At 42.7% G+C, this 26,363-nt stretch overlaps 1 protein-coding gene across 13 annotated transcripts in view; it reads right to left on the bottom strand.

The window, feature by feature from the left end:
• TACC2 (transforming acidic coiled-coil containing protein 2) overlaps window positions 1-26,363 on the bottom strand; it is a 186,740-nt gene that overhangs the window by 147,615 nt on the left and 12,762 nt on the right. For 12 of the 13 annotated variants that reach the window (XM_054033671.1, XM_054033666.1, XM_054033670.1 and 9 more), the window contains 2 exons: window positions 19,576-19,766; window positions 9,163-9,300 (listed from right to left, as the gene is read on the bottom strand). In XM_054033671.1, coding sequence (XP_053889646.1) covers window positions 9,163-9,300; window positions 19,576-19,766 — 329 coding nt within the window. The remainder of the gene's footprint in view (window positions 1-9,162; window positions 9,301-19,575; window positions 19,767-26,363) is intronic. The other variant, XM_054033674.1, reaches the window with a different exon arrangement.

The raw sequence follows: 26,363 nt of genomic DNA on the forward strand, positions 1-26,363 counted from the left end.
ATAAACAAAAGAAACCATATTTTTCAATTCACTTCATACAAGTACTACTTCTTGTTCAGCCAATTGCTAAGACAAAACAAGTTAGTTTACATTTATGGGAGATAATGCTGCCCGCTTCTTAGTTACAATGTCACCAGAAAGTGAGAACAGGCGTTCACATGGGATTTTTGTAGCCGGCATTGCAAGCTATTTACCTGCCAGCTATCTTAAACATTCGTATGACCCTTCATGCTTCGGCCACCATTCCAGAGGACATGCTTCCATGCTGATGATGCTCGTTAAAAAAAAAAGTGTTAATTAAATTTGTGACTGAACTCCTTGGGGGAAAATTGTATGTCTCCAGCTCTATTCTACCCGCATTCTGCCATATATTTCATGTTATAGTAGTCTTGGGTGATGATTCAGCATGTTGTTCATTTTAAGAACACTTTCACTGCAGATTTGACAAAACACAAAGAAGGTACCTGTGACGTTGTGCAGTCTATATAGTTTTATAAAAATATAAGTGAATATAATTTAACTGGAATATGCTTCATGCAAAAGGTCTCTTGTAAGGTATCATTACAAAGCTTATAATCTACTGTGTGAGATCATCCTATTTGTATAAATGTACCACTCTTGTATCTAAAACTATAAATATAAAACATAACTCTGAGGGCCTATTGTAATTATGCAAAGTGTGGGCCATTAATAGTTGTTTGAAATCTTGATGATTCCCATTAACCAGGACCATTGTCTGCAGATGGCTGTGTTTACCTGTTAGTCTTCCTTTATATGTGTGTGCTGGCAAGTGGGTAATGAAGTCTTGCAGTGACATGTGATCATATCACCTGACCTGGAATCCATCTTTAACCTGGGTGCTATTCCAGTGAGGGGGGGGTTGGAAACCCAGAGGGACAAAGGGTTCCCGCCTTATGCAAAAGATATATAAAGGGGTGGAAGAGAACAGAGCGGGAGAGGAGCCATCATGAAGAATCCTCTAGCTATCACCTGAGCTGCAACAAGAGCTGTACCAGGGGAAAGAATTGTGCCCAGGCCTGGAAGGTGTCCAGTCTGAGAAAAAGCTTACTGAAGCATCTCTGAGGGTGAGATTATCTGTATTCAGTTTGATTAGACATAGATTTGCGCATTTTATTTTATTTTGCTTGGTGACTTACTTTGTTCTGTCTGTTACTAAGTGGAACCACTTAAATACTACTTTCTGTATTTAATAAAATCACTTTCTACTTAGTAATTAACTCAGAGTATGTATTAATACCTGGGGGAGCAAACAACTGTGCATATCTCTCTCTCAGTGTTATAGAGGGTGAACAATTTATGAGTTTACCCTGTATAAGCTTTATACAGGGTAAAACGGATTTATTTGGGTTTAGACCCCATTGGGAGTTGGGCATCTGAGTGCTAAAGACAAGCACACTTCTGTGAGCTGTTTTCAGGTAAACTTGCAGCTTTGGGACAAGTGATTCAGACCCTGGGTCTGTGTTGGAGCAGACGGGAGTGTCTGGCTCAGCAAGACAGGGTGCTGGGGTCCTGAGCTGGCAGGGAAAACAGGAATAGAGGTAGTCTTGGTATATCGGGTGGCAGCTCCCAAGGGGGTTTCTGTGATCCAACCCATCACAGTACCAATGTGAGATTTCTAAAGATAGCTACAGCACTCGACTCAAGGTTTAAGAATCTGAAGTGCCTTCCAAAATCTGATCAGGACAGGATGTGGAGCATGGTTTCAGAAGTCTTCAAAGAGCAACACTCCGATGAGGAAACTAAAGAATGCGAAGTACCAAAAAAGAAAATCAACCTTTTATTGGTGGCATCTAACTCAAATGATGAAAATGAACATGCATCAGTCCACACTGCTTTGGATTGTTATCGAGCAGAACCCATCATCTGCATGATGGTTGAAGCGTGAAGGGACATATGAATCTTTAGTGCATCTGGTATGTAAATATCTTGTGACGCCAGCTAAAACAGTGCAATGAGAACGACTGTTCTCACTTTCAGGTGACATTTTGAACAAGAACTAGGCAGCATTATCTCCTACAAATGTAAACAAACGTGTTTGTCTGAACGATCGTCTGAACAAGAAATATGACTGAGTGGACTTGTAGGCTCTAAAGTTTTACGTTGCTCTATTTTTGAATGCAGGATTTTTTGTACATAATTCTACATTTGTAAGTTCAACTTTCATGATAAAGAGATTGCACTACAGTACTTGTTTTAGGTTAACTGAAAAATACTATTTCTTTTGTTTTTTACAATGCAAATATTTGTAATAAAAATAAATATAAAATGAGCACTGTACACTTTGTATTCTGTGTTATAATTGAAATAAATATATTTGAAAATGTAGAAAACATCCACAAATATTTAAATAAATGGTATCCTATTATTGTTTAACATTGCAATTAATCCCGGTTAATTTTTTTAATTGCACGATTAATCGCAATAAATTTTTTAAATCACTTAACAGCCCTACTTTAAATCACTAACAATACACCATACATTTCAGGGTGCTGGGAAAGACTGGAAACCTATGTGTTGGTGGGAATATTTGGTGTGGTGTGGGAAAATACCAACTGTTTATATCTGCCAGAAACATGCTCATAATGAATTCAGAGGTAGTAAAACTCAGTTTATAATACAGTAACTCCTCACTTAAAGTCGTCCCGGTTAACGTTGTTTCGTTGTTACGTTGCTGATCAATTAGAGAACATGCTCATTTAAAGTTGTGCAATGCTCCCTTCTAACATCATTTGGCAGCTGCCTGCTTTGTCCACTGCTTGCAGGAAGAGCAGCCCATTACAGCTAGCTGGTGGGGGCTTGTAACCAGGGTAGACCGGCAGCCCCCCTATCAGCTCCCTCTATCAGCTCCCCACTACCCTAAGTTCCCTGTGCTGCAGCCACCCAGCAGGCTATCAATTGCCAGCAGTTCAGCTATCCTTCTGTCCCACTGCCATGTGCTGCTCCCTGCTCTCTGCCTTGGAGCTGCTCCAGAGACTCCTGCTTGCTGGGCAGGGGGGGAAGAGGAGGGAGGCTAATGTCAGGGTGTCGTCCCCCCCTGCACCTCGCTTACCCCTTCTCCATATAGAGCAGGGAGGGGACACGGACGGAGAGAGACATAGAGAGCTTGGGGCAGCAGCTGCTGTCTCAACTTCCTGATCCACTTAAAAAGACAATGCACTTAAGAGTGGGTCCGGTTACTTAAAGGGGCAGTGTGCATCTCTCTCTCTCTCTCTCCCACACACAAGGTGTGTGTCTGTCTCCGTCTGCTATGCTGTCTCCCCTCCCTCGTGTTCGTGCTGCCTTGTGTGAGAGGCTACATTAATAACGTGTTAACCCTTGAGGGCTCAGCCGAGTGCTTGTTCATCATTTAGCAGCAAGGCATTCCCTGGGAAATATCCCTCCCTCTTCCACCCTCTAACTTCACTACCTCAACCAAGCTTCACAATCATCATAGGTGTGAACAGTATTAAATTGTTTGTTTAACACATATACTGTGTGTATATCTATATAATATATAATTTTTTGTCTGGTGAAAAAAATTTCCCTGGAACCTAACCCTCCCCTATTTACATTAATTCTTATGGGGAAATTGGATTCGCTTAACATCCTTTTGCTTAAAGTCGCATTTTTCAGGAACATAACTACAATGTTAAGCGAGGAGTTACTGTATTTAGAAATGGTATACTGTGCTTTACACGCTCAAAGCACTGGACAAACTTTAACGCCTGACTTCCTCTGAAGTGCTGAGCATCTTCTGCAAGGATGGGCATGGATTAGAGTTAAGGTTGCCACTGTCCAGGTTTTCCCAGGATCATCCCTTTTTTGAGGTAGCTGTCTGGGAAATCTGTAAGAGTGCTCAGTACACATTGTAAACGTTCCAGTTTTATAAGCTCAGGATCATCCGGGTTGTCCTCGTTTTTTGTACTTCAGAAGTGGCAACTCTAACTGGACCCTAACTAATTAATTCTTGCAATACCTGTGATGTATGTGAGTATTATTTTCTCCACTGTGCACATGGAAGACCCCAGGCAGAGAAGGGAAGTGACTTATTCAGAGTCACACATTGAGTCAGTGACAAAATGGTTTAGAACTTACTATTGCCTAGCTGGTAGTAGGTCTACATTTAGTCCACTACTATACCACACTGAGCCTCAAGTGCAGGCCGGCTCTAGGGTTTTTGCAGCCCCAAGTGGCGGGGGGGGGGGGGAGACGGCCGCGATCGCGATCAACGGCAATTCGGTGGTAGCTCCACCGCGCCGCTTTCTTCTTCAGTGGCACTTCGACGGCAGGTCCTTCCCTCCAAGAGGGACCGAGGGACCTGCCGCCAAATTGCCGCTGAAGAGCCCGACGTGCCGCCCCTCCTCCTTGGCCGCCCCAAGCACCTGCTTGCTGAGCTGGTGTCTGGAGCCGGCCCTGCTCAGGTGACTAGTGAAGTAGAATGGAAACCTCAGATTGTTGTAATGCACTACAAGGTGCAAACTGCTATTGCAGCTGTAGTAAAAATCTCTCTTTGTACTGTCAAGTATCAGGGGGTAGCCGTGTTAGTCTGTATCTACAAAAACAACAAAGAGTCTGGTGGCACCTTAAAGACTAACAGATTTATTTGGGCATAAGCTTTCGTGAGTATAAACCTCACTTCTTCGGATAGGCTTTCACTCTATGCATCCGAAGAAGTGAGGTTTATACTCACGAAAGCTTATGCCCAAATAAATCTGTTAGTCTTTAAGGTGCCACCAGACTCTTTGTTGTCTTTGTACTGTGAAACTGTCCTCTAGGACCAATTACTTCCTTATAAGCAAGTTCCAGAATACTACCCTATTCCTAAACACTACAAAATAGTTTCCCCAAATCCCCCAAGATTTGTTTTTTATAAGACTGGTTTCTTTTCAAGGCTCAACAACTTTAAATGGCCAGCCACCTGGATTTGCATGTCTTAAAGATGAACTACAAGTCAAAAGTAAAATCGCAGTCAAGACCAGAATGTGTGCTTAATTCTATTAACCAAGCTGCAGGGAATCAATCAATCAATCAGTATTAATTTACAAAGTGAATTGATAACATTAAGGGGTTTTAAAAATTATTTTCTCCACTGTGACATACTCCTGGCACTTTCAGCTCTCTAAAAATACCTCAGAATGTATCATTCAGTGACATTAATGGTAAAATGAATGGCAATGAGATATCCGGTATCAGTGATGTCCCAAAAGGATACTCTCAGCAAACCAGAATATGCCAATGGGATTTCACTAAGGAAGGAAATAATTTCAATTAATAAAAAATTATTTCTGTGCTAAATGCATCCCACTGCCTGGCTGGGGGAGGTAGGGCAACCACCACCTACCCGGGATTAAGTCAATTTTCATTTTAGATTTTTGTTCCCTTAGCAGTTCACCTCTTTCTTAAAGAAATTATTTAGTGGAAGTTGTTACTTGCCTAAGTCTGGTCTTCACCTAAAACTTGGGTTAGCCTAGCTACATAGCTCAGAGGTGGCAAAAATTAACCCCCATGAGAGTGAGAACTGGGAGGTGTGGAAAATGATGGTACTTACAGGCACTTATATAATGATAGATATAATTTAATAGTGTTGCCAACACATTAACCCCAGATTATGAACTGAATTATCCAACAGCTCAATAGTTAAAAAGATTAATGGTGGGGAATTAGAAATGAAGAACTCAGGCTCAGATAAAGAAAAAGTGTCAAGGGCATAAATTCTAATAGAGTCCTGCTGTTGACTGGAGTATCTTGGAGACCTGACAAATGCATGTGACATCACAACAGACTCATATTTGCAGAGTCCACATTGTGTAAGGTCAAACATCTGTAAACAAGTGTGGAGTGGTTTCATTTTCTTGAATATGGATTTGTGAGTTCTTGATCTGTCTAATGCCATGTGGGTAGCTATTTTTAAGAGCTAAATTAGCAGGCTAATTCACCAGAGCAGATTTTTTTTCTTGAAAATCTGCAAGCCAAATTGTTTAATACGGTGTATGAATTATAGCCCACAAATATCCCTTTATGGCCCTGGTGTTTGGACTAAGGGAAAAATCTTGCCTATCTTATTCATGCCAGTAAGACAAGTAGGGTGACCAGACTCCCAATATTAGAGGCTTTGTCTTATATAGGCAACCTATTCTCCCCTACTCCCCACGATTTTTCACATTTGCTATATGGTCACCCTAAAGACACGTATGATTTGTATATAAGTTTTAAACCTTAAGAGTATCCTACACAGAATCAAACTGACAATGATAGCATATGTTGTACTGACAACATAGATAACTAGTTCTTACTCTATGTCTTCTTCTACCATATGCCAGTTTGTCTTCATTTTTTATTCTGGGCTGCAATAGAGGAGTTAAAAAACATATTTCCTAGCTATAATCCAACCTCTGTGAAACAATATTATTCATCAGTAATTACAAGGAGGGAATATATATATACGGTATACTTCCATTATTTCAGTAATGTGGCATGATTAAAAGATGCTATACCCCTGAAAGTCCTTTACTAATGTAAAATAAATGTACATCCTCAACTGGGGTTACTTGGGGCTGGTCCACACTAAGCCCCCAGTTAGAACTAAGATACGCAACTTCAGCTACGTGAATAACGTAGCTGAAGTCGAAGTACCTTAGTTCGAACTACAAAGTACTTACCGCGGGTCCACACGTGGCAGGCAGGCTCCCCCGTCGACTCCGCGTACTCCTCTCGTGGAGCAGAAGTACCGGCATCGACGGCGAGCACTTCCGGGATCGATTTATCGCGTCTAGACAAGACGCGATAAATCGATCCCAGAAGATCGATTGCTTACAGCCGAACCCAGAAGTAAGTATAAACTTACCCTTGGTCTTTCTTTGTACATAATCTGTTTTTGCTTGGTATCCTTAAAGGACAATTCATACCAAATGGTAATATTTAAAATGAGAAACACAGGTACATGCAAATGAGAAAGTGTAAAAGAACATAAAGTAGGTCTTCATTGCTTCAGTATAGCTTAAGGCATGCAAAGGAATTTTGCTAAAATTAGTTGTTGCATTCACTGAAAGATACATCAGGCTGTAATCCTGCAAAGATCTATGCACATGTTTAACTTTAAGCGTGTGAGAATCCCATTCCATTAAAATGTGCTCAATGGGGATTACTCAAATGCTTCAAGTTAAGCATATGCTTGAGTCTTTGCAGGATTGAGCCTAAAGTTTCAAACATATAAACATTACCCTAAAACTATAGTCTCAAATAATAATAAAGTTATTTTGCATAAGACAGAAGTGCAGAGAAATATAGCTTGCTTGCAGTTGAACATTTAAAGAGCCCTGTCACTACAAAAGTTAAAAGTATGCAGCTGCTACACCTTTTAGAACATACTGTGACAGAAGTGGACTGCTTTGTAATTTATTAAACACTGTATGTTGACCTGGCTGTTGGGATATTTACTGCATAACTGTATTGGGTTAAATATTTAAATGTTTATTGTATGACATATAGGGGTTAAATCAACAGGGATGATGGGAAAACAAGAAGAAAGGTGAACCAAAGGCTCAAGAGAAGACATCTCTTGGTAAACACTTCAGGGACTTTAAGAGACAATGCCCGAACTATTAGCTGTGTAGTTCTACCTCCTGACTCCGGCCAAGTTACAAAACTTGTTTTACCACCTACAGTATTCTAATGGTGATTAAGGAAGGCTTCAGGATAACTTCGTTTACTTTATACATTATTTTTTGTTAGTTAACTACATATTCATGATGCTGTAATCTAGCCTGGTTGAATTCCCAGTCACAGCAACTGGTCCCCAGTCTCTGTGTGAGAGACAGCCTAAGTGCCACAGAAAATGTGGCACTGAATAAGGTCTTGCAGGATGCATGGCAACTTGAAACCTCCTGCTGATGCTTAACTCTTTGTAGCACAGAGCTGACCTCCAAACTGAGGATCCCACAGGACTAGCATGAGGCTAAGATCATCCATGCAGAAGCCTTCTGCCTAAGCACTTGCTCTGGGACTCTGACAGCAGGCTTCAAAGGAGCCTCCCTTGGCCATGGCTGCTACTGAGATTTTCTTAAAGAGATGCTCTTGATCTGTATTACCTTTCCTTGGTACAATGGAGGTGTGAGCAGAGTCCCCGCTGTGAATGTACTGGGGGAAATCAGTGTTATTTACATGTGTTAGTTACATCAAGGCCAAGGCAAAGTTTGGGATTGGTTAACAATTCCCCAACAGTCCTACTGCATCTGAAGAGATGAATGGCGAGTAAAGAATAATTGCTGTTAAAGAGGATATTTAGTACTATAAAAGGGAAATAGAATCTAAAATTGGAACCTTTCCTTCCATGCTGAAAATAAGTGCCTCTCCAGTAAAAATTGTTTTTTCCATATGTTACACACTGATATTCTAACAGGAGAATGCAGGCCATGCACAATGAGTATTAAAACATTTTACAGATTGTTATACAGCTTTTCTGTTTAGGTCTATCCACGTGCATGGAAAAGATGTGGTTAAAGTAGTATGAAAGAATGAGAGTTTAAAATAAACAAACTGGAGTCTGAAATATTTGTGAACATCAGGTCTCTTCCTTTTATTGTCATTGTTTTAATTTTGCCAGGATGTAATAGTTTAAAGAAAACATAACTGGCTATGTGCCAGCAATTTAAAGAGTTGGGGCTACTGAAAGCTTTTTTGCCCAAATTACCCTCTACCATCCAGGATGCCTTCTGAAACAAGAATTATTCTTTCCTAAATTTTCATCCCATAGTTTAAAAAAAATCAAAATTTTCCATACCAAAATGTCAAGTTGTCTCAACCAACTACTACAAAGCATACATTTGGGGTGGCTTGGCATTTCAGACCATGAAAAGCTACCAAAAAAGTGGTATGTTTACCATTAAATAAACTGCCTTTGGAAGATAGAGGGAAGGAGAATATGAAATTTTAGTACTTCTTGGCATTGAGGGTTTTAAATCATAATTAAAACCGGTCAAGTGTATCAAATTGTAGTTTTAAACCAAAGCAATTGTTCGTAATCCTTTGCTTCTTCAATGAACTTATTGTTTGGAAAGCCCACACACAAGAACTGCTGATATTAATATAAGGTATCTCAAACTCATGCCACATGTCAGCTAAAGCAGTTCTGTTATTTTTCATTCACACTTAGCATTTCTATACCTGCTTATAGCTGGGATCTGAGAACGTGCATCTTCACTAATATCCAGACCAGCAAAAAGAAGATTATTGGGCCCAACTCCTTGCTGGGGTTCCCCTTTCTTGAAATCAGATACTACTGCCCAGCTTTCTCTGCCAGAACTGGAGCAGGAAAAAGAGAAACACTCACTACATGGGTTTTTACAAATATATTTGCTGTTATTTATCTCAAGATAACAAGAGTCTATCAAGTTTTTATAGAACATTTTCAAAATATCATCACATTCTTCCTGATAACCTTTGAAATTAGTACATTGACAGGATCAAATTCTGCTCTTGTTATCACCGAGCAACTCCACTGAAGTCAATGCAAAAAACTGAGAGCAGAATGTAGCCCATATGCTTTACAGAATGTGAACTTGATTTCTATATATTCATGAGAAACCTCACCATAATTATAGTAAGCCAGATCATTCATTAACCCATCAAAAGCCACAGGAAGGTCATAGTTAAGCAGAAAATGTGATAGCATTGTTTCCTATACATTGTCTCCTCTTGTGGGTAGGATTTGGCAGGCAACAGAATGACAAAACTCCACTCCTAAGATGTCCTGAGATCTGTGGGTCTCTAGAAAAACCCATAAGGGACAGACCCTGTGAGAAACTTCCTGGGTCTCCTCTGTCCCCACATAGTGGCAAAGACCTATCTGAAGGCTGGCTGCAGTGGTTTTTCACATCTGAATGGCTGGAATAAAAAATACTCCGAGGAAGTTTGCAGCAGAAGAATGAAAACTTGCAGGAATAGCAAGGACAGCATTCCTCTCCAGATCTGCTGGGAGATGATACTGCTGAGAACATTTCTGCACACACCTTTCTGCCTAGCTACAGCTCCCAACCCCAAGGAGCTCTCTAACGATGTGGAATTAATGTAGAGGGGGCCCCCATGGGCTTTGAAAAGTGGAGGGAAACATTGCTATGCAGATAAACTCAGTTTCCTCCCTCAAACAGATTTATGGCCTTTTGAGCAGGTTTTGAAATGCCCTCTCATTTCATCCTCTCCATGACAAAAACTGGGAGGATAGCAGGATGATTTGGCCCATAGTGAATGTAGTTTAAAAAAATGTCTAGAAATCATTTTGACAAGAGTTGGTTGAAATTTTTCAGATTTAAACAAACCAAGCCTCCCCCAAATTTGAAATTATATTTGCAAATTCCCCACCCCCCACCCTTCATTTTTTTCTATAAATCCAAAGGCTGGTCAAATGTATCAAGTTTCAACATTTTGATTAAGTTTCAATTTTAAAAAGAATTGGGGGGGGGGTAATATCATGAAAATTGTTTTGAAAATCCATTTATTTCCTCTGAACTCTTGCATGGATTTACTGTGCTTGAACTTTTTGCATTGCTCCCAGCTATCTTCTTTAAGAATGCAACAATAATGTTAGCCTACAGTTCACTGCTGAGCTGTGCAGAGATTCTGAGATATCAGTTGTTGCTCTTTAGAACATTTTCCACCTTAAGGACTCATTTGAGGATGTCAAACTCCTTTACAAATATCAGCGTTTTAAGCCTTTCAACACCCATGTTAATAAAGGGCTGGTCTACACTGGGGGGGAGATCGATATAAGATACGCAACTTCAGCTACGTGAATAACATAGCTGAAGTTGAAGTATCTTAGATCGACTTACCTGGGGTCCACACGGCGCGGGATCGACGACCGCGGTTCCCCCGTCGACTCTGCTACCGCCGCTCGCTCCGGTGGAGTTTCGGAGTCGACGGGGAGCGCGTTCAGGGATCGATATATCGCATCTTAACGAGACGCGATATATCGATCCCGGATAAATTGATTGCTACCCGCCGATACAGCGGGTAGTGAAGACGTACCCAAAGTATTACCATCCTCATTTTACAGATGCAGAAAATGATGCACAGAGAGGTTTAGTGCCTTGCCCAGACTGACCCATTTGGGGGTTTGTCTATTTCGTGGAGTAAAGTGCACTATGGGTGTGTGATTTCTAACGCTAACATGTAGACCTTAACAGTGCGCATTAAGGGCTCCCTCGTGTGCATTAATGTAGCACTGTTTCAGCACTATGTTAAAGTGTACTAGGAAACCTTTAGTATGCACCAGCTCAGTCTGCATGGACCAATTAATGCACAACACATCCGCGAACTTTAGAAATCACACCCACATAGTGTGCATTGCTGTACCGTGTAGACAAGCCTTGAGCAGGGACTAGAACACATTTCTCAATCCCATGTTTTAATTACAATACCATCTTTCCACTGACCTTCCAATTTTGTTACATAATTGGTAATGGGTTGAACTTGAAAGGGCCCACACATAGATACTGTAGTGGGGACTTGTATGTGTTTTTCTTAACAGTGTATAAATGTTGAAACTGTATAAAGATAAAAGGTGCTTTTTGATAACTGAAAAGAGAAAATAAATTTCACAATAATGCTTTGGAGTTTGGAATGAAGCAGCAGAGAGAGTAAGGAGGAACTACTACATGCTCAAGATCTTGGAAGTTAATTATGTTATAGATGTGGGTACAAACAGTTTTCCTCAATTCTAATGAGCACCACTAATAAAAAGGATGTGTGCGTGGAGATGCAATTTCAAATATATACCCCACATTTCACCAGTTTATAATACCTGGAGGCTTTAAAAATGTGCTAGCTACCATGCTATCTAAAACATAGTGCGAGCAATTATTAATCCCCATCCTACCCAATTGCTTTCCCTCTCTGACCCTAAAGTACACTGAGTTTTAGAAACAGGAAATTAAAGAGATGAGGGAGGAAGTGCCCACATAATGCTTCAAATGGTAATTTACAACATGTTTAAAATAATTTACAAGAAATGTATATTTTCATTAGTTATCCCAAGCAAGTGTACTGTATAATGATTACCCAACCATGAACTGGCTAAGAGATTGTATATAGTAGGGAAAGAATCTGCATAACTGCATGTGGTATGTGTTAACCACAATAATAAAAAGAGAAGAGAAACATGTGCCTTTGAAATTCTCCTCCTCCTCAAGTTTACATCACAACTTGAGTTAATTTTGCTAAACTAGTGTAAATGACACATCTGGGGCCTCACTGATTTTGAAGATGCATACAGTATGGACACGTTGCGTGATATTCGGAACTAATCCAAGAAAGAACATGTTTTCATGTACAGACCTGATCAATGATATTAAAGTGATTCCACACGGGAGAGACTCATTCATGCATCGTTAGAAAGTGCAACACTTCATCAACTTAACTTTGTTACCAAGAACAACTGGGAATTTGTCCCACAGGAACTATGTCTATTTATTTATCCAACTAATTTTGATGGAAATTTTCTTATTAAAGCCAGTTTTGACTGTTGATGTTTCTTCATGCTGCTTGCCAATTTTGCTATTTAAATGATACTCTGGGGCAGATATATAGTGTGTTGTGGAGTTTTGTCACAGACTCTCTCGGACTTAACTACCTTACATGAGTGCTTTGAATAACTTGTATAGTTATGGTCATCAAAAGTAAGACGTAAGATTCTTTTTCTGTAAAATATTGTGTGTATTGAATCATGATAATCAATGGAATTTTAAAGTCTTCAACACAACAACAGGCACAAGACAGCAACCAAACAGATTTTAAAACTGGCCTCCCTTGTGTAAACCTTTTTTGCTATAAAGCTGGTTCCCTTGGCTACAGTCTTTGGCGTTGGCTACACTTGCAGCTGTACAGCGCTGTGAGGTAAACCTAGGGTTACCATTCATCCGGATTTACCTGGACATGTCCTCCTTTTTGTGCTAAAAATAGCGTCCGGGGGAATTTGTAAATCACTCAAAATGTCCGGGATTTCCCCCCTCCCCCGGCAGAGCAGAGCGAGCGGCTGGGAGGGCTGCAGGAAAGTCACGGGCTGGACTCCGGAGCAGCTGTAGAGGAGCTCCTCCCCCCCTCCCTCCCTCCCTGCATTCTGAGCCAGCAGCTCCTCCTCCCCGGCAGCCCCGCACCCCGCTCCAGCAGCACTGTGCAGGGCCAGGGACCGGGTTGTGTGTTGTGCTGGGGAGCGCAGCCACGTGTCCGGCTCGCACAGAGCCCAACACCCTATTCTGAGCAAGGGGGCCAGGGGGCAGGAGAAGGGGCAGGGAGGTTCTGGAGGGGGCAGTCAAGAAATGGGGGGGGTCGGGAGTTCGGGGGGGGGCTTTTTGGGGGGAGTGGAGAAAGTTTTGGGCAGTCAGGGTACAGATAGGGGGTAGGGTCCTGGGGGGCAGTTGGGGGGGGTCTTAGGAAGGGGCAGTTAGGGGATAAGGAACAGGGAGGCTTAGGTAGGGGGTGGGGTTCTGGAGGGCAGTTAGGAGCAGGGGTCCCAGGAGGGGGCAGTCAGGGGACAAGGAGCGGGGGGGTGGGGGGGGTGGGAGTTCTGGGGGGGAGCTGTCAGGGAGCAGGAGTGGGGAGAGGGATCGGAGCAGTCAGGGGACAGGGAGCAGAGGGGTTTAGATGGATTGGGAGTTCTGGGGGGGGCAGTCAGGGGGTGGGGAGTGGTTGGATGGGGCGTGGGAGTCCCAGGGGTCTGTCTGGGGGTGGGGGTGTGGATAAGGGTTGGGGCAGTCAGGGGACAAGAGGCAGGGAGGCTTAGATAGGGGGTGGAGTCCTGGGGGGCAGTTAGGGGCAGGGGTCCCAGGAGGGGGCAGTCAGGGGACAAGGAACGGGGGGAGGGTTGGGGGTTTTGGGGGGGGCGGGAAGTGGGAGGGGCAGGGGCGGGGCTAGGGCGGGGCTCCTCCCGTCCTCTTTTTTGCTTGCTGAAATATGGTAACCCTAGGTAAACCTGTCTTCGTACAGCTGAGTAGGGAAAAGCGCTGCAGTCTGTCCACACTGGCAGCTGACAGTGCAGTGGTGTGGCGACACTTGCAACATTTGCAGCTGTGTTGGGAGCGGTGCATTATGGGCAGCTATCCCAGCATTCATGTGGCTGCAACGTACTTTTCAAAACGGGGGGGTGGGGTGGATTGTGATAGGGAGTGTGGGGGGAAGAGAGAGTGCTTTTTGGAGCATGTCAGCTCTCTATTTTGCAAGTTACGAACTCCCGGCCCCCTGCTCATTCATTTATTCACTCAAAGCCAGCTGCAAACTGTTTGCTTTTCTCTGTGGTACAATGGAGAGGATTGGCCACTCGACAAAGTGATTAGTACAGCACTGCAAGCGTTTACACTCACACCCGTGAGTTGTAGCCACTCTGCTGCAGCTGTTATTCCTCTTGGAGATGTGGAGTACCTGCAGCGGTGTACCCAGGGAGATACAGCGCTGCAAGTGCCCTGCCAGTGTGGATGGGGAGTGAGTTACAGCGCTGGGAGAGGCTTTACAGCGCTGTAACTTGCAAGTGTAGCCAAGGCCTTTGAAAGCCATCAGGCTATCTATACTATGCACCTTTTAGCGACACTGCTGTGCCGCTACAGCCGTGCCACTACAAGGCATACAGTATAGCCTCTGTTTGTCGGTAGGAGACTGCTCTTCTGCCAACAAAAATCTTCCACCCTCAACAAGCAGCAGTAGCTTTGTCGGCAGGAGCACTGTTCACACCCATGCTTTTCATCGGCAAAATTTTGTCATTCGGGAAGTGGGGGGGATTTTTTTCACAAAAGTTTTGTCAATCAGGTTCCAGTGTAGACAAAGCCTTACTTCTTAGGCTATATCTACACTATGCAGCTTTTAGCGACATGGCTCTGCTGCTACAGCCGTGCAACTAAAAGGCGCACAGTGTAATCGCTGTTTGTCAACAGGAGAGAGCTCTCCTGCTGACAAAAAACTTCCACCCCCAAAGAGCGGTGTTAGCATTGTGTGCAGGAGCGCTGTTCACACCCACGCCTCCTCCTCCACGTAAGTAGGAATACTTACAAGGGGAGATAGATTCAATGTTTGTAATGGTTCAGCCATTCCCATGACAAACATTGAATCTATCTCCCCTTGTAAGTATTCTCACACTTCTTGCCAAACTGTCTGTACTGGGCTATCTTGATTATCACTTCAAAAGTTTTTTTCTCTTACTTAATTGGCCTCTCACAGTTGGTAAGACAACTCCCACCTTTTCATGCTCTCTGTATGTGTATATCTATATCTCCTCAATATATGTTCCATTCTATGCATCCGAAGAAGTGGGCTGTAGCCCATGAAAGCTTATGCTCAAATAAATTTGTTAGTCTCTAAGGTGCAACAAGTACTCCTGTTCTTTTTGCGGATACAGACTAACAAGGCTGCTACTCTGAAACCTGATAAATATCTTGAATAGTTTGGGGCAGTACAATAACTCCTCACTTAACTTTGTAGTTATGTTTCTGAAAAATGAGACTTTAAGCGAAATGATGTTAAGCGAATCCAACTTCCCCATAAGAATTAATGTAAATAGTAAATGGGGGGGGGGGGAGGGGTTAGGTTCCAGGGAAATTTTTTTCACCAGACAAAAGACTATATTATATATATATATATATACACACACACACAGTATAAGTTTTAAACCAACAATTTAATACTATATACAGCAATGATGATTGTGAAGCTTGGTTGAGGTGGTGAAGTCAGAGTGTGGAAGAGGATGGATTATTTCCCAGGGAATGCCTTACTGCTAAATGATGAACTAGCACTCGGCTCAGCCCATGTTGTTAATGTAGCCTCACACTCTACAAGGCAGCACAAATGGAGGGAGGGGAGACAGCATGGCAGACAGAGACAGAGAGAGACACCCTGTGTGTGTGTGAGAGAGAGAGATGCGCATTGCCCCTTTAAGTGCGCTGACCCCACTCTAAGTACATTGCCTTTTTAAGTAGATCAGCAAGTTGAGACAGCAACGGTTGCCAGCAAGCTCCCTCCATCCTGAGCCCTGTCGTCCCCATCCCCCCACTCTATAGAGATGGGGTAAGCGGGGGGCAGGAGCAGGAGGGAGGGGGACACCCTGACATTAGTCCCCTCTCTCCCCTCCCATCCCCCGCACAGCAAGCAGGAGGCTCCTGGGAGCAGCTCCAAGGCAGAGGGCAGGAGCATAGGGTTACCATACGTCCGGTTTTTCCCGGACATGTCCTGCTTTTCGGCAATCAAACCCTCGTCCGGGGGGAATTGCCGAAAAGCCAAACATGTCCGGGAAAATGCCGGCCGGGCACTTCCCCTCCCGCGGCTGCTCTGTTCCGCTCCTCCCCTCTCAGACTTTAAGAGCCGAGCTGCCCGAGCCAGCGCTACCGGCTTCGGGCAGCCCCCCCTGCCTCTGGACCCCGAGCCGCTGGCCAGGCACTTCTCCTCCCCGGCTCCAGCTGCTCTGCTCCGGCGGCGCGGGGTCCGGAGGCAAGGGGGGCTGCCCGAAGCCGGTAGCGCTCAGGCAGCTCGGCTCTGTTTAAGAGCCGGGCTGCCCGAGCGCTACTGACTTCGGGCAGCCCCCGTGCCTCCGGACCCTGCGCCACCGGAGCCCGGGAGGGGAAGTGCCCGGCTGGGGGCGCAGGGTCCGGAGGCATAGGGGCTGCCCAAAGCCCGAGCGCTACTGGCTTCACGGTTTGCCGGGCAGCCTCCAGACCCTGCACCCCCGGCTGGGCGCTTCCCCTCCCGGGCTCCAGCTGCGCTGGGAAAGCGCCGGCCGGGGGCGCAGGGTCTGGGGGCTGCCCGGCAAACCGTGAAGCCGGTAGCACTGGGTCAGCCCTTTCCCCATGGCTGGGAGTGAGAGGGAGGAGGGGCGGAGTTAGGGCGGGGAAGGGCAGAGTTGGGGTGGGGCTAGGGTGGGGAAATGGGCGGGGCCAGGGCCCGTGGAGGGTCCTCTTTTTTTATTTATTAGATATGGTAACCCTAAGGAGCAGCACATGGCAGTGTGGGGAGGGACAGCTGAACTGCCAGCAATTGACAGCCTACTGGGCGACTGCCGTACAGGGAACTTGGGCGAGCGGGGAGCTGATAGGGGGCTGCCAGTTCACCCTGGTTCCAAGCCCCCACCAGCTAGGTGCAACGGGCTGCTCTTTCTGCAAGCAGTGGACAAAGCAGGCGGCTGCCAAACAACATTATAAGGGAGCATTGCACAACTTTAAATGAGCATGTTCTCTAATTGATCAGCAACATCATGACGAAACAACGTTAACAGGGACCACTTTAAGTGAGGAGTTACTGTATTGTTTTTACAGTGTTGGATTATTTTATTTGGCTCTTGCTGGGTCAGGAACCAGTTTTGAGAAATTTGTGTTTGTAAAAAGAAGAACAGGAGTACTTGTGGCACCTTAGAGACTAACAAATTTATTAGAGCATAAGCTTTCGTGGACTACAGCCCACTTCTTCGGATGCATATAGAGACTAACAAATTTATTAAAGCATAAGCTTTCGTGGACTACAGCCCACTTCTTCGGATGCATATATGCATCCGAAGAAGTGGGCTGTAGTCCACGAAAGCTTATGCTCTAATAAATTTGTTAGTCTCTAAGGTGCCACAAGTACTCCTGTTCTTCTTTTTGCGGATACAGACTAACACGGCTGCTACTCTGAAACCTGTGTTTGTAAAGGAGTTCCTGTTAAAACATATTTGCTACTACCTGACCTTTGCACAGTAACTCCAATTCACATCCAATTCTGTATGCATCTGAAGAAGTGGGCTGTAGTCCACGAAAGCTTATGCTCTAATAAATTTGTTAGTCTCTAAGGTGCCACAAGTATTCCTGTTCTTTTTGCGGATACAGACTAACACGGCTGCTACTCTGAAACCATCCAATTCACAGTCACCTTACTAATGTAATTGTATGTTATACGATATACTGATTACATTAAGAGGAATTTTGCATCGGTATTATAACAAACAACACAAAGGGCCAAATTCCCATAGGCTCTGGAAACAGAGATAATAGCTCCCAGAATGAGTACACTACAAAAGCACCGTATTGTGGGTGAGATCAACTGACTTGCAGCTACCTCACATATACTGATTCTGCTATGGTCTGTCAATATCCACCTGTTGTCTTTTGTTTTATACTTAGATTGTTAGCACTTTTTGTTCTGTGTTTGTACAGGACCTAGTACAGTGGAGTCTTGGTCCATGAATGAGGGCTCCTAGGTGCTACAAGAATACAAATAAATAGTAATAAATAATAATAATAATAATAATAATAGCAGCAGCCAGGGGGCTGTGAGCAGGGCAGGACAGCCCCAGATGTATAGCCACAGAACTAAATTGGTTGCTCCACCTGACCATCCATGAGGTGTGTTGCAGAGGACCTGCAGAGCAGCCTCTCTCAGTTCAGACAGCCAACTTTTGTTCTGTCAAAAAACATGTTGCATGTTTGGTAGGGATTGGAAGTGGTTACATTTATAGCACTATATGACTGTAAAAAGAATGAAAATATAATGTAATGTAATACGTATGAAAATAATTATTTTTATCTCTAATGTTTAACGATAATCATTGTTTCCAGTGTTTCGTTGTGTCATCTCACGCACCACCTTTTTAAACATAATTTTTACATTAAAAATTTTAAAAAGCTGCTGAGAGGGAGAGAGAGAGAGAGAAGGAAGCTATTGTTGGTGGGGAAAGAGGAAAGTCTATGTGTATATTATAGGATTTAATTACTGCTCAAGAAGGATGCACTCAAATGGTGGCTACTTTATCTTATTGAAGAAGTTTCCATGTAAATATAATTGCAAAAATCCTACCCTCACACCAGTAAATCCCTGCCACTCCTTGTGAATGATAGATATCGTTTGCATCCTGAGTCATGCTTATGATCTGGAAAGAATGCAACCCTGTTGAAATCATGCTGGCATTAAACAGTCTCCCCATTGTAACAGCTGAAAACGTTACTAACATCAGAAAGTAGAATTCAAATTCTCCTTAGATGGTATCAGTGTCTCAGGGGAAAGCAGTCTCCCTGTGTTATTTAATGAAGTCCAGATTCTGTTACCCTCTGCCATCCTTAATCACACCATATAGTACTTAACTCCTTGAGTAGTTTATTGACTCCACTGTGATTATTCAGAGAGTAAAGTACCACTCAATGTGAGTAAGGGTGGCAGAATCTAGACCTAAATTATGGCCTTTCTAAAACCTGTATTATACACATACCACTGCACTTAGCCGTATTTTAGCACCTAAAAGACATTTCTCAGTATTTTTGTGTCCCAGGAAAAGTTTTATTAGCATGAACAAAGAGCAAAGGAGATTTAGATTAAGAGTTATTATGGCAGCTAAAGAGTACTAATTTACAATGATGTATTTAAAAAAGAAAGATAATTTTAGTTAATGTTAATATCCTTTGTTTTTTGATGTGCTATTTTGCAGACCATCTCATTGTCCATGAGTGAGACAGATTTTAAATATTGATTGCCCACTAACAAAGTCTAGCAACAACACACACCCGATCTCTCAAATAACAGAGCTTAATGTTACATTCTGAATATTGACCATATGAAGAAAGAAAGTCCATTTCCTACCTTGCAGCCCTTGTGGTTAATGGTGAGACATTATCAGGCACTTGTGCAGCAGCAGTAGTTGCAGGTAGAAGATTCAAGACGTCTTGACCACCAGATCTTTCTGTAGTCTTCTTTTCCTGCTTTTTCTTTTTTATATCTTGCCCATTACCAGGAGGTTGGCCTGGTTCCGGAGCCAGGGCTGAGGAAACATTCTGAAACATTAAGGAAAAGGGTCAAGTAAGCATCTCATAATATAGTCTCGAGTACAGAAGATTTTGTAGACCATTATCTAGCTTCCATCATTTTGTTCCATCCACTGACAAAACTTTTGAGAAGGGTACCTATGATGGAACTCAGAGATTCCATCCTTAAGCCATTTGCTTTTCTTAACTATATATTGAACAGAGGGAAATCACTGAGTCAAAAATAAATACAAGAAAAAGAGCAGAGATGGAAGAATGCAACAACTGTTTTCAAGCCTGAAACTGTTCGAGGCATTTACTGGCCCAACGAGGTATTCGTCTTCTCTTTCTCAAGCCCAGCAAATGCTTCCTTGTGCTAAGTGCATTTACAAGGACCAGAAGGAAGGATGGACACAAGCTATAACTTATTTATTCATAAAGGTGACAAACAATTTGCAAAATAATATAATAATAAATCAACATTAATCAGCCTAGGACCCAAAGCAAGATAGTCAGAGCCAGATTTCAAATTCTCCCCCATATTACAAGGGTATTCAGATCCAAGGTTTGGCATTCGATTATTGAAGTTAACAAAATAAAACAAAAAGGAAAGCCTGATTCTCCACTGCTGTGTACCTTGTGCAATCATTCACACCCACACAAAGTGGGTATGAAACATCAGTCTGACTTGGTAACATGTTATACCCACTTTTCACAGGTGTAAATGGACGTCAGAGGAGAATCTGACCCAGAGCATGAGCAGGCTCTACTCAGGACTCGGCAGGCCAAACATGCAGCTTTGTTGGCAGCACAAGAGATCATATCAATATAGCATGAATTTTTATTTTCAGTAGCTTCCCATAAGCCCGATACAGTCTCCCCACTCACATTCCTACAAATGGAAAAGGTTTCAGAAATTTCAACATATTAGCTTCCTGGCCGACAAACCTATATTTCAATTCACAAGAGCAGCTGTCCTAAGTATTAGTTTCTGCATGGAGGCTGCCACCCTCCCACCCACCCAACTGATGCTCAGTCTAAGGCAGTGGTTCCCAAACTCGTTCTGCCGCTTGTGCAGGGAAAGCCTCTGGCGGGCCGGGCCGCTTTGTGTACCTGCCGCGTCCGCAGGTTCGGCTGATTGTGGCTGCGGTTCGCCGCTCCAGGCCAATGGTGGCTGCGGGAAGTGGCGAGAGCCAAGGGATGTGCTGGCCGCCCTTCCGCCCCACCCTCATTGGCCTGGAGTGGTGAACCGCAGCCACTCGGAGCCACGATCGGCCAAACCTGCGGACATGGCAGGTACACAAATCGGCCCGGCCCCCCAGGGGCTTTCCGTGCACAAGCGGCGGAACAAGTTTGGGAACCACTGCTCTAAGGGTATGTCTACAGTGCTTCTAGGAGTAAGCCTCCCAGCTTGGGTTGATGGACTTGTGGTAGAGGGGCTTGAGCTAATGTGCTAAAAATACCAGTGTAGACATTGCAGCTCGGGCTGGAGCTGAAGCTCTCAAGCCTGGGGGGGTGGGCTTGAAAGCCCAAGCTTCAGCTTGAGTTGCAAGGTCATAGCAACATCTACACACATTTATTTACAAGAACCTCCACAAATATTGTCAAATTGGGTGCATTCCTAGATGGCACTATGACATATTATCTGTTCAGAGTCAAATTCTGCCTGGCCCTTACTCAGTTAAGGGAGGGTGCAAAGAGCCTTCCGACCCCTTGCACCATCCATGCAAAGGCCACCAAAGGTGATGAGCAGAGAGGACATGGGGCCATTTTTCTGGACCTGCTACTCACTATGGGGTCAGTAGACCTGGCTGGTTGCATAAGATAGAGGGAGGAGAAGTAAGTTGCATCCCCAAAAGTGGTACATAGGCAGGTATGCATCTTTTAAGCACCAAGATGCTCTGGGAGGAACTGCCTTCCCAAGGCAAAATGCTTCTTGATGCGCCCCCTGGGGTGGTGTGGCCCAAAGTGCCCAATCCTGAATCAGCAACCACTGATTATAAACCCCTGCATCTGCATAGAATCCCATGGGTATATGAGACTGATTCCTAGTTCTGGGTTTCTGTATTTGTATTTTCTTCATTGACAAATGAAGTTGATAAATTTTAATTATAGAAAGATTTTGCATATGAAACCACATTTCTTTCCATGTTAACATGCTGTGCTGTCATGCCAACACAGACTTTTTACGTTAATACTCTGTGCTGTCACACCAACACAAACTTTTCAGGGTCAGAGCAGAGAGCCAGAGACACCCAGTGGCCAAATTTTTTTAAAAAAATTGTGCATGTAAGAAGCAACTGAAAAGAAGAAATAAACTTTCAGGACATACTAAAAGCATAAAGGAAAGAAAGAATAGTCAACATCCTTCAGGCTCAATGCAAAACTAATAAGCTCTCATATCATCTTCCTATCTCTGGAGGGAAAGTACACAGTTTTGTTTACATAAGAGTGCTGCAGGGCTCATCTTTGTCACAACCCTTTCAGTCGGGATAAGCTAATGGCTCTAGGGTTGTTTATTGTGTGTATGGATATCCAGCTTGTAGGGTTTTCATCTGTCTGGTTATGTATACGGCTTCTATCACTACAGTATCTGAGTAGTTCCCAAGATTTAAAAAGAAAATCTCTTTCTACCAACAGAGGTGTGTATACATACGTGCGTGTGTGTGTGTGTGTGTGTGTGTGAAGAATTCACGGAGAGAAAGGAATATTGAAGAAATGTGTTTTGCATTTAATTCTGGAAGCCATGACTGCTGTCTTCATCTCATCTCATCTCTTGCAGAAGCAAGTTCTACAGCCTGGGGCCTGCTCACTTGAATATTCTGACTCCCACACTCATAAACCTTTCCTCTGCTGGTTGACAGTTTCATAGTTTCAGTGGAACGTAACCTTGCACAACAGTTATGGTCATGGAAGGAAAGGAGCTCTCAGGGAGCTAAGGCTAATCTCTTGCAGATCTTTGCACCATTATTCTAGTTAGTCCTTGAAACTGGACTTAATTAAATGAGAAAGCAGTACAGACAGTAGAGTACCAGGGTAATATGCTCACAGCAAGCTGTGCTTTAAGCAAATAAATTCCTGTGTTTTGTACTAGCTGTAGGTTTTTTCAGTGTCTATGGCTTTCTTTGAGATATGATGAGTTGCAATAATCAAAACCTGGTCACAAATAGGATGGAACGTAATCTTCTGGCCACTCACAGATGGATGGGTTTTTTTTTTTTTTGCTGCCACAACTATTTGGGCCTCCAGTAGCACAGAGAAACATAAAAGAACCCCAAGGGAACAGATCAATCTAACAATCGCTGTGCAGATGCTTTCAACTGTTTGGGGTGGTGTTACAGAGGAAACTTGTTCTTCTAGGTGCTTTCCTCTTCTTCTAACATCACCTTAATGTTTCCTGGGATCCATTTTAGTCAATTGCTTTAATAAAGGTGCTGACTTCAGCTAAGAAAGCGAGGAGACTGTGCTCTCTGTGTATAATGTAGATAGAGGTGGCTGTTGTCTGCTGGCACTAAAACCTGTGTAGTCTCCCCAGATCTCCCAACACCTTCATATAAATGTTGAGCAGGATGGAAGAAAGAACTGAGGCTATTAATATTCCACAGTTGTGGGTACTGGATGTGGAGAAACAGTTGCTCACAATGACCGTCCAGGTTAAATTTGAGATATATCAGAATGCTAAATCAGGAAGCTGAGGTTACTTAAAAAGTTATTCGATTGTACTAGTGCTTTGGGACAGGGACCATATCTCCCTGTGTGTTTGTATAGCACCTTGCACAATGGGGCCCTTATTCTGATTGAGCCTTTTGGCTCATCTTACAAATCATGAATACCAACAGTCTATGCAGATGAACCACCTGTAGCTTTCAGCACCACATTTTCTGTCAGAATGTCCCACTTTCAGGCTCAGGGAGGCTGAGAGGAATGCAGTGACGAATTAAGGCATTAACTCACTGTGGTCCTGGTATCTACTCCTCCTTCCTAATTAATCTCTTTCACAAGATCAGCTCTTTAACTCACAGGTCTCTTTCAAATTACAAATCCTCTGTGTCCTACTGACCTGAAGTCATCCCACTTTCAATGCCACAGGGTAATGGGGGATGTCTCCTACATTCAAAGCCGTTTATCAAAACTGTTTCCTAGAGAAACAACTTATGTTCTCTAAATTTACACCCAAAGCCAATGAATCCTGAAAGTAGCATGATTAACCTGAAGTTAATAAATAGGGTGGACCTGATTATGGTATTGAAAAAAATTCTTGCTCATCAGCATGTCAGATAGCAAAATTATCAAAGTATCATCACCAAAACACGTAATACCAGTAGTAAATATTCCTGACGAAAAACAATGTTGATATCCATGTTATGCATTTGCAACATCACAACCTGATTCTTCCAGACCCTGTATGGTGTCATATAGCACTGTCACATACATCCAATTTTTCTAGAAAATCTGTTGCTTCCCAGAACACTTTGGGGACAGAATGATTTTGGCAGATGTATATATTGGCTCAATGGTACTGAGCAGTTTGAATGCAAATCTCATTCTTGCCCTCACATTCCCACACTGGCAAGTATCTGGACCCTCATCAATGACAGGAAAATTAAGCTTATGCTCAAATAAATTTGTTAGTCTCTAAGGTGCCATAAGTACTCCTGTTCTTTTTGAGGAAAATAAAAAACACTTCTCATCTAGTTAGGCAAGAACACATAGCCAGGCAACTAAAATTTCAAGATCTAATATTCAATATCTAACAGGGCCCAATCTCAGGATCTGAAAAAAATATTACAATCAAGGTGTAGGTCTTTAAAAGGTAATGCTCCCCTTTTGGTTTAAGTGATCGAGAATTGCATTTTAAAGGAGGTTTGTGTTAACAGATTTCTAGTTCACTGTTACTTTCCCCTCATAAAACAATATGCACCTTGTGAGTCTATGCTGAGCAGCAGAGAAACAAAATTCAACCGTTTTGTCAATTTGTTCAGAATTCAATCACAAAGATATGCAAACAAATTGCTGTACTAGATTTTTCCCACAATACATACTTAAGGTAGAAAGTTACAGGTTCAGATTCCACCACAATTCTTTTTTCACATGGTGAAAAAAGAATAAATAGAGCTCATTACACAAAATGTACAGTTAGAGAGCTGACATTAAAAGAAAGCACACATATGAAATTAAAGATTACTACTTGTTTGACCTCTTGAAGTCTCTGAAGTGATTTGACACTGAAATTTCCACAGAAACATTTAACCAGTCAGTGGAGCATGACATTTTCTTTATTTGTATTCAATGATCATTGATGAGACAATTTTTAAAATAGTTTTTAAACCATTAAATCAGAAAAAAGTTACAGTTAAGAGAGACTGAATTGAGGATATACAAATATCAGAAGAAACAGCAAATGTCTCAATACTGCACTTTTACTCCCTTAAGAATAATACAGGCTTAAAGAAAAGTATTTCTTCTGGAAAAGGAAATATAATAGGGACTGTGTTTAATCCTTGCAAAAGGACAGATCTTTTATGAAAGCACAAGGCAAATGTACAAAGATCAGCTTTCAGTATCCCAATAATGGTTTTCTTCTGGTGTAGTCTGTTTGATCAGGGGCTAAAGAGACCAATGATTTACAAGAATAATCTATTATTAAAATGATTTTAGAATCCAAGAGATTTAAATGATCAAGTAAAATCCACTGTTATGCTATGGCAAACATTATTGAATCAGAAAGTTGCTTTAATACAACATTGGATTCTATGCACAACATAGTTCCCTGAACACTCATTGAATCTCCCAGTCTGATTTAAAGCCCTAGCAACAGCATTAGCTGCTGCCATGGTATTGTATTACAAAATTCCAAGAGGTCTGACAGTTTCCCCAACAGATCAGTAGGCTCTTGATAAGGCACCACTAAAACGATTGTTTTAAAAGTAGAAATTTGTACTTAAACACAAGGGATGGGTGGGCATTATTTTTTTTCTTTGATTGAACAAAGTTGCTTTCTTTTAAATCTTCCCCTATGGTACATTCTTACATTAAACACACATCCTTTTATGGAGTTGTTGAAACATGCCATAGTTCTGACTGTAGTTGAAAGTAACCTTTGAAGAATTACACTAAGTTTCCATTTCTAATAGCTCCTTGTGTTTATTGGGAAGGGAAAAAAGAGATGGAACAAAGCTTTGTTCTTAATCAATAAACCAGATCTTACCTTTTATTTTCTGCACATCTTCCATTGCTCTTTTCTAACGTGAACTACAAATTATTTCTTAGATTGGTTTAAAAGTTTGTCTGTTAGAATCATCAGTTCATTCACTCCAAGTCAACAACTTCCTCTGTAAGAAGCTTATGGTGAACAATCTGACTGCAGGTGAATGCTGGGAAGTGGACCAAAGGTCATCCCCATGGTGTCAGGAATCAGATTTCAGAAACAACTGCCAAGCTGACCAAATAGGGAGGGTAACACATGTTAACCGTTAAAGACAGCAGGCCACACATCTTTTCAGCCAAATGGTATGCACATGTGTGACTTAGCAGGCTATTATCAAGTGAAAAAAATGTGTACATGATACTTTGCGGCCAGTACACTGCTCATTTTACTGCCCTGAACTGATTGCAGAAAAGGGTAGT

This window comes from Malaclemys terrapin, chromosome 7, assembly GCF_027887155.1.
Source record: "Malaclemys terrapin pileata isolate rMalTer1 chromosome 7, rMalTer1.hap1, whole genome shotgun sequence".
Classification (NCBI taxonomy): domain Eukaryota; kingdom Metazoa; phylum Chordata; order Testudines; family Emydidae; genus Malaclemys; species Malaclemys terrapin.